Below are 20,780 nucleotides of genomic sequence, written 5' to 3'. Positions count from 1 at the left end.
TCACCAATTTTCTGTTTGTGTACTACTATTTAAATGTTGTTCTTGTGTACACTATAGTTATGTTTTTTTGCCTCTGCCTTTGTATAGAGTAATGTCATTCTTTATTATTGGACTTGTTTCACTGTATACCCACTACACTGAACTCATTGACTTTATGTTTTTGAATTTTTCATTACAATGTTAAAAACTTCATAATAAAAGTATATGTGTTTTCCTTTATATATATGTATATATACACACACAGAACAAATAGATGCAAGCAGAGTTGTGCCTGCAATGATTAGTAAAATCAATAAAAAAGTATTAAAATGTATTATTACAAACTGTAATAAAACATCTTAACCCATTAAACACCAAAACTCAAAATCATTATTTGTTTTCGATGCAAACAATACAAGTTATTATTTTGACCACTTATAATAGTAATTTAATGTAAAAATAAGGAAATTGCACTTATCTTTAAAAATATAGGGTGTTGCGTTGGCGCAACGTCAGCGGAAAAGAAGTACGAATGTTGATCGTTATCACCGAGTGCTATGCCGCATTTTCTTCACATTTTAAAAACTACAAATTTTTGTGAGCTTATTAAAGGGTGTAAAATAGTCAAGACACTTCTTTGAAAATTTTAATTTATTAAAAACTAACAAATAAATGTAGTTCACAAGCTTATTATATAAGAATAAGGTGATATAAATTTCAAGTATGATATGCTTCACTACTATTGTGGTGTAAAGCAACTTCACAAACATTTGGCTGTGGCAATACTTGCAACGTAGTCTTCTACTGTCTGTAGACTTAACAATAAAATGTCCTTCGGATGTTGGTTTTGTAAGGCTGAATTTGCTCGGACGTCCTATAGATGATCTTTTCTTATTTATCTCACTATCCAAGGGCGTCTGTAACAGATGAAGCACAACCTCTCTTCTAAAATCCATCAGTGACTTTTTACTTCCTTCTTCGGAAAATCTTGATATTCTCCAAGCATTTGTTAGTGCAATATCGCTGAAATTTGAAAATATCGGCCCCCACCATCTTTTGCCACGGACCCTAATTCTGTAATTGGAAACAAAATTGTCACACAAATCTACAGCACCTATTTTCTGATTATATTGCTCAATGCAGTGAGGTTGGGCTACTAATATTTTCTTCTTCTGATTTTTCGAGTACGGAGAAATATTTTTTAGTGGTTCTATTTTTCCAAACGTTGACCCTATTGTCACAACAGAGTTGTCGTTCCACTGAACAACAAGTAACTTTTTGTTTTCTTCATACTGAAAAAAAAAAAAAAATTGAAAGTATCTGCACTAGTTTTATCTTCTATGATTGGTTTGATACGATCAATTGAGGCTTTTTCTTAATTTTTTTGGTTGAGGCCTATCAAGTAGTTCCTTTATTGTCCATCGTAATTCTTCTTTTTTTCCGTTTAAAAAAAAAAAAAATTTAGCAGAACTTTTGGGAGGATCTAACTTCTTCTTTACATGAACTTCAACTTCCCCTGCAGTATCTCTTGGTAAAACTACATTATCATTATTTAAAATATTTTCATTACCTTCTTTTTTATCACAAGCATCTGCTGTTTCTGGAGGTACGACAACAATATCGGTCTCATCTGCATCTTCGTCATCGGAATTTTGTTCAAAAATTTTATCCAAAGCTTCTTCTAATGTAAGATATTTTGTTCTATGCATTTTAAACCACAGAGGATAAAAAAGTTGCTACCAATAAGACGCACAGTACTGAAATGAAATCTTTCAAGAAGGATAACAGTCTAACCCCTTTCCGCTGACGTTGCACGAACGCAACACCTGTTTTTAATTTCCCCTCCTCCCCCACAGAAACACCTGCTTTGTGGAATGTACTGACAAAGAGTGACCTTGATTAATGTATTTCACAGCCAAACTCCAATATGTTTTTAATTTTTATTTTTTCTAAGAAAAAATGAGTTAGGAAATTTGAACCAAAAAAATGCTCAAAGTAAAACATCGATTATTAGGTGCAAAATAATTTATTTAAGTCAATTTTTTCACTGATTTGTTAGTAGTGCTATTCTTTAACATAAAACTGTAATTTATTCAAAAATTTGTTTATTATTTTTTTATATTTATTTATATTGATCGTTGCGTCAACGCAACACCAAATATCCTAATTCTACTTAAAAGGTTAAGAATAGGTATAGATTTAATGTTTGCATTCATTCCTTAAAAATTTGCAATTATTTTCATAAGGATATAAAAGCATCACTTAAATTCATGAACAAAATTATTTGACAAACCAAAACAACTTATTTGACTATTATTATTTCATACAGTTGTTGTCAAATAGAAATAATCTCAAATATTTTAAATCGGATATTGGCTACTCAATAAGTGTCAAATCTTTGAAAGAGTAATTAACTTTAAATTGAATTGCAGTCAGAATTTTGTGTATTGTTGTGTGATAAAATATTTCTACTTATCTAAACAAATTCTTATAAAACTTTATTTTTCAAGAAAGTTATTCATTTTGACTTCTAAGTAGATTGAAATTTATTATTTTTAAATTTTATTTGGTCCAGCTCTGCCTTTCATTTAGATATGGGGGGAAAAAAAGAAAAAAAAAAGAAACATGTAGATTACAGAAATAATGCTAAACTAAAATATTAATCAACACTTTGTGAATCATTAAAATTATCTGAAATTGTTTGTTTTCGCATGTATACAGAATAAATGTAAGATATATTTTGTACCCAAAAAATTAACATTAAATGCATTATCTAATATTGTTTGAATGTCTGAATTTCTTTCCTTTATAGTAATTACATTTATGATAGATTAATTTTATGCAATTTTAGTCTTTTGTAAGAAATATTAAACCAATAAAAATAATAAATTTAGATGAGCAGGATAGCCTTTTAACTGATATAAAATATGGAGTTCATTAATTATTAAGAGAAATAATTTAATCTCTGTGTTTGTAAAATTAAATAATAACAATCCTATAAATTATTTATTAGATAATTTCTTATATTTTGAAAGTATTATTTTATCAGCCAGTGAGTAAAAATCCTATCTTGCAACAACTATTGAGACTCTTACCAGATGTAAAAATAATAACTATTAATAAAATTTTATTATAGTAGAAATGCCCCACTGATAAAAAAATTTTTTATACATTCCTTCTTTACAAAAATTGGAAATAATATTTCATTCTAGAAATCGTCAGTGACATTATGAAATCATCAGTGACATCATGATCAGTGACATTGAATGCCAAATAAAAAGCTGTCAATGTTCTGAAATTTGTAAATGTACCCTTAAATATATTGTTTAGGGACAATACAGAAAAATTGTTCAGAAGTGAATTGAAATTTTGATTTCTTATGTAGAAGAGCCTTGTTCATTGTTGTTGTTTTTTTAAACATTTAATCTCTAATTCTAAAAAATTATATGCTAGAGAATTTTTTTTAATCATAAATATATATGGCAAAAAGATAGAATACTTTAAATAGTAAGAAATAATAGTAATAGAGAATAGTAGAAAGAAATATATAGAATACTTTATATTTTTGTAATAAAAGAAATCCTTTTCAGTAACAATATTATTTTTCAGGATAAGAATATAAGTTCAAAATCTGATTTTAATATTAAAGGAATATTTGTTAGCTCATAATTTTGAAATAAATAGACTTATATCAATGAAATTTGGTTTCCTGGAATAACTTATGCAATTTGGAAGTTTGATGAGGAAAAAGTGGTGTTGCTGTTGAAAATTTTGAAGTTTGTTGTTATTTCATTATATAGATGGCCCCTTATGAATTTTTTAATTCAAAAATTTTGAATAGCTTTCAAATAATATCTTTTTTACGTTTGTGTGGTGGAATAAATCTGGTTGATTCCTTTTATTCTTTGCTATTATTTAAAATTTGGATTATTTTAAATTAACTTTTCAAAAGCTTTAAACTTGAGAACTAAGTTTAAGAAATGCTAATTGAAATTATTGTCTTAATAATTACTCAGCCATATGATTAAAACGTTTTTCCTGTACCTATGTATAGGTTTATCATAGGCTCGAAAGGTGCGACAAAAAGGCAAATAGAAGAAAGTACCTCTTCAGATCTGAGCATTCCAGATAAAAAAGAAATAAAGGATAATGATGAAGCTGATATATGTAATTTTTTTTTTTTTTTTTTTTACTAATATGAATCATTTTGCTAGTTTATAAATGCTTATATATTTACATTTTCATTGCACAATGGCATATTATAAATGCTTAATACTGCTTGATATTTGTTTTAAAGTTTTTTTTATTTCTTGTTTAGGATCAAAAGTTGTATTTTGGTTTTAACAGTTTTAATAATATTAATAAAGGGTAATATTAATAATGTATTAAGCAAATAAGTTTCTTAGAATTGATATTATTATGCTACAAAATAGCAAAAATCAATACTGATCCCTAATTCATTCTTTATAAACTCCCATTACATCCTGAATTTTTATTTTTTTATTTTTTACAATATCTATAAAATCAGTTTGTTAAATAAATATCCCTATAATTTGTAATAATTATTTTATTCAGAAGCTGAAATTTCGAAGGAAAAAAAATTAGAAGAACTTTTTGGAACCAATTGAATATATTTTAGCTGTTGTATTATTCCAAATAAAATGAAAAGATTTTTTACATTAATTATTATTTAAAGAAAGTAAAGAAACGAAATAATGGGTACTTCATTGCATTTGTATTTCATATGCATTTTTTTTCTTTTACAGAATCTAGTGTAAATGATATTTAATGTAAAATGTATAGTATAAAATATTTTTAATTCTACTTTGGCTTTATTCCATTTCTGTTTTAAAGATAAAATTATGAGTTTTCAAAATTTTTATTTTTATTTATTTTCCCATTTTCTAAACTATGCGAATTTATTGTTATAATACTTTTCTTTCATTATTAATAAAGATGTGTGTGTGCATACACATGCTTGTTTGTTTGTTTTAAATCATGCAGAAAGATTTCTATATATATATTCAGTAACCATATTGCTTAATCTGTGTCCTGAGCATTTATATGATGTTCCTCTAGTTAAAAATAAATAAATACCAGTGACTGTAAATTTGTGAATTTTATCTAATTATACATTATATCTTCTGAATAGTAAATGCATTTCATGTATTTAAGCAAATTTTAACTTCTTAATCTGTTTATTACTTTTAGATAAACTCAGTTTTAAATTTAATTTAAAATAATAATTTTAAATTAAATTTAATGTTAATTTTACTGTTAATCATGTAATGTTTTTAATATAATTTTACTTTTTACTTCTGATTAATGAAAAGATTTAAAAAATTTAATTGAATTAAATTGTCTGCTAATGATGGCAGTTATAATTTGCCGAAATCTTAGAATAGAAAGTGCTTTCAAGTATCTGACTGTTTCAAAATATAATTGCATATTATCAGTCACACAACTGTCATGTTACAGCATGAATTTTTCATTAATTGATATTGGATTTAATAAATGTTTTTACCTTCTTCAAAACATTTCACATTTTTTCCTTCTAAACTTTCTTATTTTAGTAAAATAAGATATAAAATAATAAATGACAAAAGAATCAAAACTGATATTTAGATATAAAATAATAAATGACAAAAGAATCAAAACTGATATTTATTTAGAACAAAATGCTGTTTAATTAAATTGATTTAGCCAAAGAACCTACTTCAGAATTTTTGTATTGCTGCATGTTATTTGTGTAATGATTAAATATTCATAAATAAAATATTCTTTGCAGCAATTACTGGAAAGTCTGTCAGCTCTGTTGTCAGAGCATACCACCGAATTGAAAATATAGTCGAAGATGTGCGTTGGAGAGTTATGGAGTATACACATTTCATTTCTATTCCCATGAATGATGAAAATATTATAGAAAAGTATTTGAAATTCAAAGATGATGTTTTGAGAACATGTAGAGGGGTATGACTGCCACATATTTCTTTTTTAAGTAAAAATAATGATGCAGTTTGTGACATTTATTAATATGTGACAATTATTGCTATCTGTCAATAATTGATATATTTTTGTATTAGATCTACAATAAGTTATACAGTTTTTTCAAAATTTCTTTATTGCAGTTGTTGACATATATGCTAAAAAGAAAATCATACAAATTGTGTTTAAACTAATTTAATTCAAAATTTAAAAAAAAAAAACATTTTATGGAAATAAAACTTGTATTACTGAAATTATGACAGAAAAACAGTGAAAAGTGTTTCCACTTGTGTTACAAGGTTAAGACAGAAAAAGATTTAAATGTTTTATCTTATTTTCACCCATTTGGGAGAGGACATAATAACTTTTTAATAGCGTAATTAATATTTATAAGTGCTAAGGATCATGTATGTGCAAATTCTTTTGAATCTGTCGGAAGATGATAAGGTTTAGATAAATGTAGAAACATTTTATTTGATATGTAGATAGATTATTATTTATCAAAAGCACTAGCATGCAATGATTTTATTTTATGTTTCTTTTACTGTTTGCATTTAAATTGTCTAAGTGCATATTTAATTTTATTTAATGCATTCTTCATTTTTTCCTTAAGCATATAACATAAAAATGCTTTGCTGTAATTTAAACTTATTATGTTGACAATACTGTTTAGCATTTGTTTACCATGGGAACAAACTTTTTTATGAGTGAAAACTGAATCTTTATTCTGGAATCTTACAAATAATTAGTTATTAAATAAAAATGTGAGCTATGCAAATATTCATAATCATATCTGTGCAGTGTACAGCTTTATATGCTACCTAAGAAGATCCTTTTAGAAAATATTTATATAAAAATAAGCTGTAAATAAAAAGTTGAAAATTAGAATAGAGTTCTTAATGCTATTGTCAAGAATTTGTCTAAATTATTTTATTATTGTGTAAAAGGTAGATTTATGAAATTATTAAATCGTGTTTTTTTCTTCATTAAACTGAAAAAAGTTAGAACAACACTTCGTTATTTGATATTTCAGATTCATGTCTGTATATAGTGTTATAAATGATTTATTACCCTTATAAAAATCAAATTTTCCTTGTCATACTTTTGCTATAATTTTTTGCTGTATTGCAGGATTCTCACTGTCTTTTAAAATTCCTTGAATTTTATTTTGGTGCACTTTTGGCCAAGGAAAAGTACTTGATTTTTCGTTAATCCTTGAAATAAAAGTGAAATATGTAATAAATTTTTTCAGCTTGTTGACCGAAAAAATCTTGTTTTAAAATTGTTGCTCTGCAGTTATAAATAGCATTATAATCAATTTTTTTAAAAAAAGTGAAAATTAAATTTGAAATAACATTTTGTCTCAATTATTATGTTTGAGTACATTTTCCCAATGACCATTTACTCAAGAACATTACTATTTGTTTTTCTAAAACCATTGGTCCATAAGATTTTTTTAAATATTACTTTCCTCTTCTTTCTTGCAATTATTATGCTATCTGAAATAGTAGAACTGCATTTATTAGATTGGGTGTGTTTTTTGGTCCATGAATTTCAACAGATAGAAAATTACTTAGTTACTTTTTTACAAAGATAATTTTTTTTGAAAAGTAATCTAGATATCAAGTAAAAATTTTTGTTATGCATTTCTTTCTACTTAGCATGCCTTTAAATAGAATTACAAGCATTTCACACAAATTGAAAAAAAAAAAAATGTTTTCCCAAAGTTGGACTATTTTAAAATGTCTTCTTGTCATAATTAAGCAACCGTCAAAAGTTCATTGTATAGCCATTTTAATATCTATATGGCTTATCAATATAAATTTTTCCTCTCAGATTAATGACCTTTAATTTAAAGACAAACACTGATGTTCCAGCTTTTTCACTCCACTCTCTCCAGCCCTAATCCTGTAATTTATTCTGCTAAAAATTTAGATTCTTTTTTCAAGAATCAACTCGGCAACTTAAGCCAATAAAATGTCTGTTATGTATTTTTTCTACATTTTGACACTATTTATAAAAATTCTACTGGGTTGTTCATGAGACAGAATTGTGGATCTCCAATCTTTTTGTCTGTGTCATTTAAGAGAAGAGGAAAGGGTGGGGCAAGCAGGATTATTACCATATTAAGAATTTTCGACTTGTCTAGCAGCAGGAGATAATGTTATTATGCAGAAATAAAAATTATCTTAGAAGTGTGGTGAGAGTCATTATTTATATATTGCAGCTCTTGTAAGAATGTATGGAACAATACCAATTTATGATTAGCATTATATCCATACATTTTGAATGTTCTATTAAGAGTCCAGTTGATTTTAAAACATAGTCTAATGCTTGATGATCATTTAACCTATCCTTGAAACAAGGCAAATGAATTAGAATTTTCTGTTTTGGAATGAAATAAAGAAGGTTGAAACTAATATATGACTTCAACTTTAATGGGCCATTCTATAGCTGTTGATATTTTATGAGACTTTCATGTCCTGCAGAATAACTGGATTTGAGAAAGATAATATCTATCCCCAAGGATACTTCATTTGTTCATTAATAATTTTTTACTCATTGAATGAGGAAATTCAAAAACAATTTTAACTTTGTTAATTAATGTGGGTGGTTGTAGCCTGTATGGGATTTTAAAAATCTTTTTATGTGATGTGTATTGCCGTATGCTTTGATTCAAGTGATGACACTTTTTTTGGCAACATGAGTTTATTATTCTTATGGATTCAATAATTGATGACTATTTACATATGCACAGTTAAATTTTGATTTAAATCTAAAATCATTTCTTGGAGTTCCCACCGGAACTTCTACAAACGCCCACCACTAACTCCAGCATAACCCTTCCTCTCTTTTAATCTCCTTTCAGTCATGAAACCAGAACAGCTATGCGGAGGTTAGAGGCATGGTAATGTATTATTTACACAAAAGTTTGCTAGTAAAAAGAAAAGATTATTCTTCAGATATTTAGAGAATGAGAAACACTCTTAAGAATTTTTGGAGAACCAGGCATTTAGAGAATGCAGCTGTTATTGAATCAGCAATTGAAATGAAGAGCAATTTGATATTATATGTTGAAAAGAGCAATTTGTAACACCAAAGTCTAAATGTAGCAACTCTTCTTTATATCAAGCATAGGTTTTAATCATTATTGACCAAATTATTCAACAGGATATAAAGATGATTATTGGCTATTTTAAAACTTTCCATGTCTTATATATGGATGTTCTTGGAGGCTTAAAAAAATTGTAAAAAGCATTTTTCCCCCAAATAAAGAGCTGTATATCAATTTGAGAAAAATTAATACAGGATTCTTTGGAGATGGAACTCTAAAAAGTCATATTAATTGGGGGGGGGGGAATTTTGAAGGAAAAAAAAACTAATAGATGTGAAGCATGAATGTTAGGAGTTAGTATGTATTTTCATTTGTAAAGTTTTAGATATTTCCTTCGGATCTATGTGCTTGCCAGAAATATGACTATTCAGATCCAAGAAAAATAGCCAAATAAACCCTGTTATAACAAGATAAAAGCCATTCTTTCTGTACTTGTGAAGTGCAATTACTTATAAAAAAAAAAGAATTTGATTCTATTTTAATAGAATTAGATGAATGATATGGCTTGAAATTCAGTTTCATCAATAGAATTTAAGGATTTTGAAGTATCCAAAAATAGAAATGACGTGTTTTGATGAAAACATTGGAAAGGTTTTATCAGAAATTGTGGAAAGTAATTAAGATTCTGATTATATAGTTCTATGACTAAAATATATGTGAAAGGGAATTTTTCTTAAATAAAAGTGTTGCGATTGAAAAATGTGAAGAAGAATCTTATGTTATAAAACATTTGGTTTCAGCTGAATTGAAAAAAAATCTGGTAGGAAAGAGAATTTCCATTTCAAAAAGAGCTTATATGTTAAAAAAAAATGACTGCTCTAAATATGTTGAAAAAATGGACAAGCAAAAATTTCAAAATGCTGAAAAGCTTAAGAAAAGAAAAATAAATTGAAAATAAACTAAGTGTGTAAAAAATAAAGGACAAAAATTATAAGAGGCTATTTTTAAACAGCAGAAATCCAAGAACAATCTAATTGAAAAGGCAAAAGGTAACAGATTTCCATTGCAAAACAGAAGCAAATAGTTTTGGGAGTTTGAACTTTACAAGTGTAGTTTAAAATGTAAGTTAGGTTCCAGTTAATTTATTTAAATGTAAATAAAGATTTCTTAATTTCTATTTGACTCTTACATTTCCTTCACCATTCCGTCAAGCACTGGCAAAAATTTAAGTTAACTTTTATAGAATTAACACTTTTTAATTAGGTTTTTTTTTTTTTTTTTTTTCATTTAAATTGGAAAGTCGGAATTTTCTGATAGTTTTTGTGAAATTATTATCTAGTGTTTATGTGGTGGCTAACATAAAACTGCTTGCATTATGACCTTGAAACACATTTGAATTGTAAGTTATAACTTACTAACTAAAGAGGAACATAGTAAATTTCCAATTTTTTTTTTCCCCCCATGAACAGTTAGAAGTAGTAAGCTAGAAAGTAATCATACAATTGAAAATTAATATTAAAATTATTTTATTTAAATTTATTATTTGCATTTCTATATCTAAAGTATGTAAATTTATGGTCCTTTGATTTTCGAAAAAAATCCTTAAAATATTGTTTAATTTTTTCCTAATGACAGTGGTAATCCTGTAATAATATTAGCATATGTGTTACTGGTCTTTTGATTCATTTGTAATTACATATTGTGAAGAATTTAATAATCCTTTCAGTCATTCTTTTGATAAAATTAAATTCCCATTTATTAAATTTTTTTAAAAAAACAAGCATGATTACATGTTATGATTTAGATTCTGCATTATATTGAAACATATTACATATTATTTTTAGTTAAGAAATTATTGTTCAAAAATGTTATGTTGTTTTTTAAGTGTACTTTATTGGCTTTAATGAAATATGTAGCATCATTAAAAGTCCTTAAAAGCTGCTTATTCCTAATGACCCATATATAAGGGCCTTAAAAGTACTTGTTTCTTTTTTCCCATTAGCTTTTTTTTTTTTTTTTTTTTTTTTTTGAAAAACATTTCTCCTCGTTATAGAACTTTGTTAAAATCTACTCCACTTTTCTCTACATTTTCTTTGCGATTTTGGATTTTTTAATGAACTCGAAAAAGAAATTTATCTTAGTTTAGAGAAATAGTGATAATATGCAGAAAATATATCCTTTTCATTTATTCAACTTTTTCTTAACCTCTTTTTACTTGTTTAGTTAGGCAGAAAACTCCTTTCTATTATGTAGAACCATATGAATTAACTTTTAACAATAGCTTCATCTTGTAGTGTGTTGTTTTTCTAAGTGTAATTTTATTTGTACAGCATGCTTCAATATTATTAGTTAATTATGCTTCAATATCATTTAGTTTAGTACCAATTAGTGAATTATTTAAGTATTTTTACTACAAATAATTTTTATGTAAACTTTTTAACAATATGTCAGCACATAGTGTAATAAAATCACTGTGAACTTTTAAAAGTAAAACACTCAAGGGCTACAAATATACAAGTAAATCAAGTTTATGATGCTCCAGCATTATTTGTAAGTCATAACAAACATCAATTGATGCCTGTAAAATTCCTTTCTTTCCCCCCCCCCCTTTTTTTTTTTTTTTTTTTTTTTTGCCATCATGTATGAAGTTTTTACAGAGAAAGAATTGTAATCACCGTAAAATTTGAGTTTGAGAACTTACACTATCACCACAATTTAAATTTTTGAAAAACAATATTTTGGAATTATCTAAATGTGAATGTTTATTCAAAAATGCTTTCAGCTAGAAGGATCAAATTTGGAATGTTGTCTTAATACCAAATTTGTTGATTTCTATCAAATTTTGAGTAAAATTCATTTACAAAATCAGTTTTGGTTAAATTTGGCACATAGTTTCAGCATTAAATTTTGAAATAAATCCATCAAACAATTGACCATTTTTTAAATCTACGCATTCACAGACTGATTGACAAATGCTCAAAGTGAACAGAAATGTGAATGTAAATGCATTAACTCAAAAATATAACAATTTAGATTAGTGAAATTTTATAAAATGTCTTGTTACTAAAACCTTTAGTTCTATTACAAGGTTTGTATTCAATTGGCTGGCCAAAAAGCATCCAAAACACATATTTGCTTGAGGTTTTTTCCCAAAAGTATTATTTTTTTTTTAGTATTATTATTATACTGCAAAGCACAAAATACTCATCTGCAGATCTCTGAAAATAAAATTCTGATTACTCAAGTTTTTCATAGCTTTGTCAAAAATCTCTAATTTTTATGCTGTAGGAAATGAATAGTAACATCTTTATTTGAAGGTATTCAAGAAAGTCTTGGAAAGACATTTTCTGCTAGTTTCAAATGTGTTGCAGATAATATTAAGCCATTTCTACAAATATATCAGAATAATTATCCACTTTTGCCTTTTTATATCCAGTATGCATAAGTTTGATAGAAAATCTCTTTGATGAAATTATTTTTTCAGTAAACTACTAGTGCCATTTTATTTTTTCTAATAATGCATCCTGTGCTACTATTTATAAAATGAGTACAGGCATAAAAGGGGACATATTATTAAAAGATTTACCCTCCAGAAAAGAAATATTTGTATTAAGTTATATGCCTTTCAAACATGATTATCATTAACTTGATTTGAAAATGTTGGAATGTGTGATGAATTGATTTTGGGTAAATTGTGCATTAATTTCTTATCTGTAAGAAATGCATTGGCAGAGAATAAGTTGGTATGAAAAAAACACATGTATTATGCTGTAATTTAAACAGAAAAGATAAAAAGATGAAGAGGTTATACTCATGAATTCTATAGGTCTCTTAATCAAATCATCTTTACTTGATTCAAGGAAATTTTCACTACTGACAAACTAAAGGAGTTGAAAAAGCTATTTCTGAGAAAATTGAAGAGCCTGGAAAAATTTCTAAAAGGAAACTTTCATTCATATATTTAAAATTAACATGATTTTTATATTCTGGATTTGTTTAGTTATGTTTTTAATATTTTTAATTTAAGGAATTGTAATGTTTAATGAAATTGTAATGTAACTTTTTTCTTAATATCACTAACTGTTGTGTAATTAAATAATTTAAAGTATGCAAATGAAAGTATTTTAATAAGTATTTTATATGTATTTATACCTGCTTAAGTAAAAATAAGTATAAGTATTTGATAGATAAGTATTTTTTTCAAATGAAACGCTTAAAAAAAACATTTAAAATAACTTAGTTTCAATGTGGTAAAATATATTGAACAATTACTGGCAGCATTTGATGTTTATATATATCTGGATATATAATTAGTACCAAATTAATTTCTTTCATTGAACACATAATTCTGTGATAAAAAAAATGCTACAAATATTGTTTATTTTTTTATTCTAAATGTGTTCATATGGTGTTTCCTTTTTTAATGAAAATTTGTGTATGCACTCTGCGTAATTAAGAAGAAAAAAAGTCTGCATTGGCAATAGTTCTTACTTCAGTAAATGAAATGTTCTTTATTATTTAAAACTGATTAAAAGTTCAATAACATATTCATATGTCCTCAATTTTTAAGTACTTTTTGTTTAAAAAGCATTTGGAACACTTAAAATTTGATTGTTTAAAAACATTCTTTATTTAAATATAAATTAATTTTAAATATAAATGGAATTTTTCTTTTAGTCTACAGGTATATCAGAACAAATATTCATATCTCCTGCTGAACTCCACTTAACTATCGTCATGCTTACTTTATTAACTAAACGTGAAAAAGAAGAAGCTGCAGCAATATTGCAGAAAACAAGGAATGAAATATTGTAAGTAAATTCTTTTTATATTTTCATTTTCAAGCATGTGTCATAATTGATATATTGCTGTGTGGATAATAATAATTCCTGTTTTGTTATTTTGTAAACAGAAGTAAAAGGACTGACATTTGAATGATTGCATGGTACTTAAAAGTCCATCAAAAATATATAAAATGTACATTTATTAGGGAAAGGGAGAGTAATTTACATTGAGAATTCCACAAATGGCAAAAGAGTGTTGATATGAGAATGCTGTCAATCTTTTTTTTTTTTTTTTCTCTCAATTTAGTTTGAAGGCAAATGAAGCAAGCAGACTTACCATAACTCTTAAGAATAGTTCTATTACTTTTATATAATAGTATTGTACCATTCATCTTCTTGAATGTCTTTGTAATGTGTGGAAAGTTATTAATCATATGTTTTTTGTAAAGAAATCCCATACTTATATCAAGAAAGGTTCTCATTATAAGAACTTTAAAACATTAAAATTGTTAAAATGTTCTCCTTTTGGCCAGCAAAACATTTTTACTTAATTTCATTTAACATTGCTCCATACATTAAGGGTTTTTTCTTACTTAAATGTCTAGCTTATCTTAATCTATGTAGTCTTGTTTGAAGAAGTATTCAATAAACCTATCCAAATAATTTTTCATATTCAGTTTTGGAATGTAATTTTAAAAAAAGAGAGAGAGAGAGAGATTGAAATCAGATATATGAGCCATATCAGAGCTGAAGCTAATTTACAAGGATTGCATAATTCTACTGAAAATTAGATTTTTGAAAAGTTGTTTATTTGACTGTGCTTCATCAATAATTTGTAGGTTTTTTTTTAATTTATTAAATAATTTTTTGATTATATGCAAAAAGAATTTTCAATATTCAGAATATGTGGGCAATTCTAGCATGCATACTGTCAACAGTTCATTTAGAATTAGAAAATAGTATCCATGAGGAATATTGATCTTTTTATCTTGGGTGTATTATTTATTCAAAAATTTGTCACTAAGAAAAAAAATGTCATAGTAGAAAACTTCCTTGTTATATAAATGTATATACAAACAGAGTGCTAAAGAATATAGTTACTGCTAAATGAGTTGGCAAAATATGGATTGGCTTGATGTTATGTGCAGAGAATACTCCAAAAATTAGTTTTCCTACTGGAAAATCTAAATTGTATAAATGATTGTAAAAACAGAGTACTTATAAGGAGAAAAAAGAATTTGAAAATACATCTAAAAGATTTGAAATATGAATGTTAAGAGTATTTATATCTTCATTCTTAGATTAAGTCCTTTCTCAGCTACACATTTGACAGAAGTTAGAGGCATTTAGATCTAAAGAAAATAGTCAAACAAGGCCATTCTTGCTATAATAATAAAAAAAAAATCTTTTTATCCTTGTGAACAAGTAACTTTTTGAAAAAATGCAATTTAATATCCTTTTGAATGGTGTGGTTTGCAGTTTATAGAATTTGAGGAATTTAAAGTATCCTGAAATCAAAATATTTAGAAGGTCAAAAGTCTTATCGGAAGTTGCCAGAAAAAAAAGTTTTTCATGAAAAATGGCCAAACCATAGTTGAATTTTTTTTAAATAAAAAGACACTGATGTTAAAAACCATAAGGAACCTTATGCTGTAAAATATCTGGATTGATATAGATTGGAAAAAAGAGTGAAGTAGAAAATTTCCAAAACACAAAATTATCTTATATAAAAAAAAAAAAAAAAAATGCCAGCTCTTAATATGTTTAAAGTATGGACAAGCAAAGCTTACAATTTCTAAATTTGAAAATGAAGGGAAATACATTAGAGATGAAATAAACAATTTAAAATCAAAAAGAGTGTAAATTAAAGAGGCTGCTTCTCCATTGTAGAAATTTAAGAACAAACTAGTTGAAAATGTAACAAAATATAGAAGTTTTTGGTACTATAGTAGAATTAGTAGTAGTTTTAGAAATTGAAATATTTGCAGTATAATTTAAAAAGCAAGTTTAAAATATTTTAACACCACAATATTTCAAATTCGCATTTTTTCCTTTCCATATTGTCAAATACTGATCAAAAGTAAACGAGAATCTTAAAGGATCAACATCTTTTCTTTTTAATGTGTTTTGTTTCAGCGTAAGTGTGAATGAGTTTGTGAAGTGAGCAACCAGTAGTATCTCCTACCATTAGCTGTGAATTGCCTTATGATGATGGCATTTACATTATTGAAAATCACTTTCAACTATAAATACAGCCCTAGAAAAGCATATCAAATGTCTTAATTCCTTCCTTTGACTAGATACAATTAGTTAATAAGAAAGTAATGGAATCTTTGAATGTTAATTGTGAAATTTTTTGATTTAACATCTGCATTTTTAAGTCTAAAAAAAAAAAAATTCCCTTATTCTTAGAAGGTTCTTGAAAAGATCTTTTCTCACCCCTCCCCCTTCTCTAATAAGAGTGGGAATCCAGATATATGTTCAATTGCATATATGAATTTTTATTGAAATACTATAAGACTGTCATTAATGGAATATCTGCTGTAATGTTTAATTTACTGTACAGATGACGATTCTTTTTTTCCCAACTTTATCATTTAACTTACTGATACTAGCAAATTAGATACAATTTAATATACAGTTGTAAATTCTCTAAACCTTTATCTGTAGACAGCTACTAGATAGAAAGCCTTTACAAATAGAAATAAAAGGAGTAGAATATATGAATGATGAACCCGAAGAAGTTAGAATTTTGTATGGGAAAGTTCAAGAAAAAGAAAACAATAATTGGTAAGAGTATAAAATTCTTTTCTATATACCTGCTGATATATTTTTTATATATAGTTGTTATTGATGTAATATATTTTGATTTTGTTTTATTGAACACTATTGACATGTAATATTATTACTAACACCATTACTGTACTATTATTACTTAACACTATTGCTATCTCCTTTAAGTAATGGATACTGTTTTATTAATTATAATTTTATTTTTAATTCTCATTCATTATATTGTTTTTAACATTATTACCCAAGCAGCAAAAGATCGTTGGCCAACCATCGCCCCACGGAACGAGCGAGATTGGGGCGAGCTCGGAGGCGATCTCGCCCCGACATTGATCATGTCCCCCGGCGGTTCGCCGCGCGATGGTCGCCCCGACTTGTTTTCGACGAATTTGCCGATCCTTTGGCGACTTGTTATTATCACGGGCGACGTTATACCAAGCATTTCGCGACCTGTTTTATCAATGGGCGACCCAATACCAATCATTTCCCCATGTGTTTTAACAATCGGCGACCCAATACCAATCATTTCCCCATGCGTTTTAACAATCGGCGACCCAATACCAATCATTTCCCCATGTGTTTTAGCAATGGGCGACCCAATACCAATCATTTCCCCATGTATTTTAGCAATGGGCAACCAAATGCCAATCAATAGGCAATTTATTTCTGAACCCTTGCTGGTGTCAAATTGAAATATTAGTTTAATGGTTATTCAATTTTCTCAAACTCTAGAAACTAGTGTCATAATATTTAAAACTATCATACTTTCAAAATTTTGTCAAAAGACTGAAAATACGAGATATTTTGAATAGTTTACTTTTCTTTTTTACCTATTAATAATAGTGTTTGTTACTTATTTTGATAAATTTAAAATTCCATAAAATACTTGTTTTCGATAAAAATTCATGAAAAATATCATTCTAACAATTCTTCCAACTTTTTAAAACTATTATTATAGCATAGATTTTACCACAATCTTACCCTATAAAATGTTTAAATGACATTTTTTTACTGCTCTTTAAAAAAAATAAACAAATGTTAAAATTGTCTGAAATAATTTTAAATTTGATCCCCTGAACATCTATCTACATATAAGATTTATTTCCTTCATTGATATTTCGTATTTATTTTCATTGTTTAATGCATGGGAAGAAATGTTAACATAATCATAGTTTCAATTACATAATTAATCAGTATGATTTTAACTGATATTAGAAATTTAAAAGTAGATGTATTATATATATTACCTGTATCATCTGTTTTTAAAAGCTATTTTATAAAAATTCGAAACAGAAAAATATATAATTCTTATTAAAAAAATGTTTTTTTTTTTTTTTTTACTATACACATTTTTATATTGCTTAATGTGAGCAATAAACAAATAATTCCTAAAGAATAATAAATAAAACACAAATTCCTATTTTAACACCCTAAAGTTTAATGCATTGGTTAAAAATAGGGTAAAAATTTACTGTACGGTCACCCTTGGCGACTATTTCAAAATCTCGCCAAAAGTCGCCAAAATGGCGATGTTTTGTATAAACGAGATTTAAAGAAAACAGCGTAGTGAAAATGTTGCCTGCGGAAAAAAATGAAATGGCGGCCAAATCGCTGAAATCGTTAATAATGATCAATAAACATGTATAACGAGTTTGTATAAACGAGAAACAAATCGCTGAAATCGTTAATAATGAACAATAAACATACCTCTCTCCTATTAGCCGCTATCGCTCGACTCCTCACTACCTTCCACCTCACTCCGCCTTTACTTTGATGACGATGTTCCGTCTTCCGGCTCCTTGAGGAGGGTAAATGCGGATGATGGAGTCGACAAAGGCCATGAACTTGTTACACATGTGCCTGTTTTTTTTGCGCCACACATACCTGGCTAGATAGTAATCGAGCTGTGTTTTTGCTTTGCTAGCTGGTATAGCGCGTTTTACTGCCTCCCACGTTCCTTCAATGGTATTAGTGTGGGCACCTGTATCCGGGGCCTTGAAATTCACACTATGGTTAACCTTCAGATGCACAAAGCCTTCATTAGAAAGGCAATCGTAGCTCTTCCAGCAGTCTGAAATTATTATCGAACCCGGAAGAATATACTCATTTATAACACTTAATAAAGAATCAGTCGTCCTATCATCCACAACTTTCATAAAACATTTGCCCGTCTCGCGCTCAACTCCCCCAAACACCCATTTACCTTCCACACGTTTTCCCCGATTAAATTTACGTTTTCCAAATTTACTTTCATCTATCTCAACAGTCACGCCGCTTCCACCCACTTTCATACTACTTTCAATCATCTCTACCACACAAACCTCACGACAATAAGAACGATAGTCACACATAGTCTTAGAAGAACATTTACTTTCTTTCATATTAAAATCAACCTTACTCTGAGTCACCCACAAATATACCTGAACTAAAATCTCATTCAATGTCATTCTACTCAATTCAAAAAAAGAACCCTTTCTCACACTCCTTTTGACGTCATGCATTTGTCCTTTCACCTTTGATTTACACCTCCATTCAAACCATCACTTATATCATGCCTTTCAACCAATTTCATGTCCTTGCCACACTTACAACACTCATATTTATTCGCAATCAAACCCGCTTTCATACAAAATTCAAACGTCTCCTTACCTTTATCTAGTCCATACAAATATCTTAAATTAACATTCTCATCATACCACATAACATCATTCTCACCAAACATTCTCGCACTTACCTCAGACATTCCCCATGCAGCAGCCATCACAAAAAAATCCAAATAAAAGAACGCGGGAGCTGAAGATTGAAAAAGCACGCGTGCAACGTGGTCAAACGAAAATTAAATAATGGCGTCTGGACATTCAGTTGACCAATAGGGTTAATGCAATTACCCTATTATAATTAGTTGTCGGTCGGATGGGGGTTGCCATATAGAAAAATTTATCGCCAATCAAAAAAAATCGCGCCAAGGGTGACCTTACAGTAAATCTGATCCAAAAATAGTTTAAAACACTAAATTATATAATTCCTATTATATGTTTCTTCATTAGAAAATATTTTACAAGCACAAATTAATAAGTTACTTCAAATTTCTAATATTTTCATAATTTATGTTTAGTGAGGTTTAGATTCGTAGCAAAATAACCAAATTTGATCTATGTTAAACCCCGAATATTTTACAAATATGTTTCATAAAAATTCCATATACAAAAATGTAACGCTTCTTTCAATTTTACTGATTCTATTTACTATTGACTTTACAAAATTACTTCATGAAGAAATTTTATACCTCATTATAAATTTTAGTGTTAGCTAATGTCCAATAGATAACCTTTTACAAGCACAAAATAATAATTTACTTCAAATTTCTAATATTTTTTTTATTATCTATGATTAGTTTGGTTTTATGGCACAAGAATTAAATTTGATCTTTGATTAACACTGAATATTTCACAAAAATTCCATACCCAAACATGGAACACTTCTTCCCATTATAGGAAATTTTATTTACTATTAATTTACAGAGTTACTTCATATTGCATTAATTTTAAACCTCATTATAAATATTAGTGTTAGCGAATATTCAATAAACAACAATTTACAAGCACAAACTTACTCCTTATTTAATAACTTACTTCAAATTTCTAATATTTTCATAATTTATGTTTAGTGAGGTTTAGATTTGTGGCAAAATAACCAAATTTGATCTATGATTAACTCTGAATATTTGAAAAATATGTTTCACAAAAATACAATACTTCTTTCACTTATACGAAATCTTATTTATTATTAACTTACAAAGTTACTTTATGGTGTAGAAATTTTATACCTCATTACAAATGTTAGTGTTAGCTAATGTCCAATTGATAACATTTTACAAGCCCAAATTAACAATTTACTTCAATTTTCTAATTTTTTTAAAAAAATCTATGATTAGTTTGGTTTTGTTTCATGGCACAAGAACCAAATTTGATCTATGATTAACTCTGAATATTTCACAAAAACTCCATACCTAAAAATGTAAACACTACTTTCAATTATACAAAATTTCTTTAGACAAATATTTTTTTAATTATTATTTTCCCCTCTTTATTTTTAGGAGAAATGAAAAACAACTATGCAAAACAATTTATTTACAAAGACCTTCATTAAATAATATTTTAGAAATACAAAGTAAAATAATAATTTAC

General features: G+C 27.2%; 1 protein-coding gene across 3 annotated transcripts in view; it reads left to right on the top strand.

Annotated features, from left to right (window-relative positions):
• Positions 1 to 20,780, top strand: part of LOC129963132 (activating signal cointegrator 1 complex subunit 1-like) — a 36,746-nt gene that overhangs the window by 8,431 nt on the left and 7,535 nt on the right. For all 3 annotated transcript variants that reach the window (XM_056077237.1, XM_056077246.1, XM_056077229.1), the window contains 4 exons: positions 4,034 to 4,146; positions 5,768 to 5,949; positions 13,697 to 13,830; positions 16,474 to 16,593. In XM_056077237.1, coding sequence (XP_055933212.1) covers positions 4,034 to 4,146; positions 5,768 to 5,949; positions 13,697 to 13,830; positions 16,474 to 16,593 — 549 coding nt within the window. The remainder of the gene's footprint in view (positions 1 to 4,033; positions 4,147 to 5,767; positions 5,950 to 13,696; positions 13,831 to 16,473; positions 16,594 to 20,780) is intronic.

This window comes from Argiope bruennichi, chromosome 1 (genome assembly GCF_947563725.1).
Source record: "Argiope bruennichi chromosome 1, qqArgBrue1.1, whole genome shotgun sequence".
Classification (NCBI taxonomy): domain Eukaryota; kingdom Metazoa; phylum Arthropoda; class Arachnida; order Araneae; family Araneidae; genus Argiope; species Argiope bruennichi.
The sequence above is the reverse complement of the archived record's forward strand: the minus strand, read 5'-3'. Positions and strand labels throughout refer to the sequence as shown.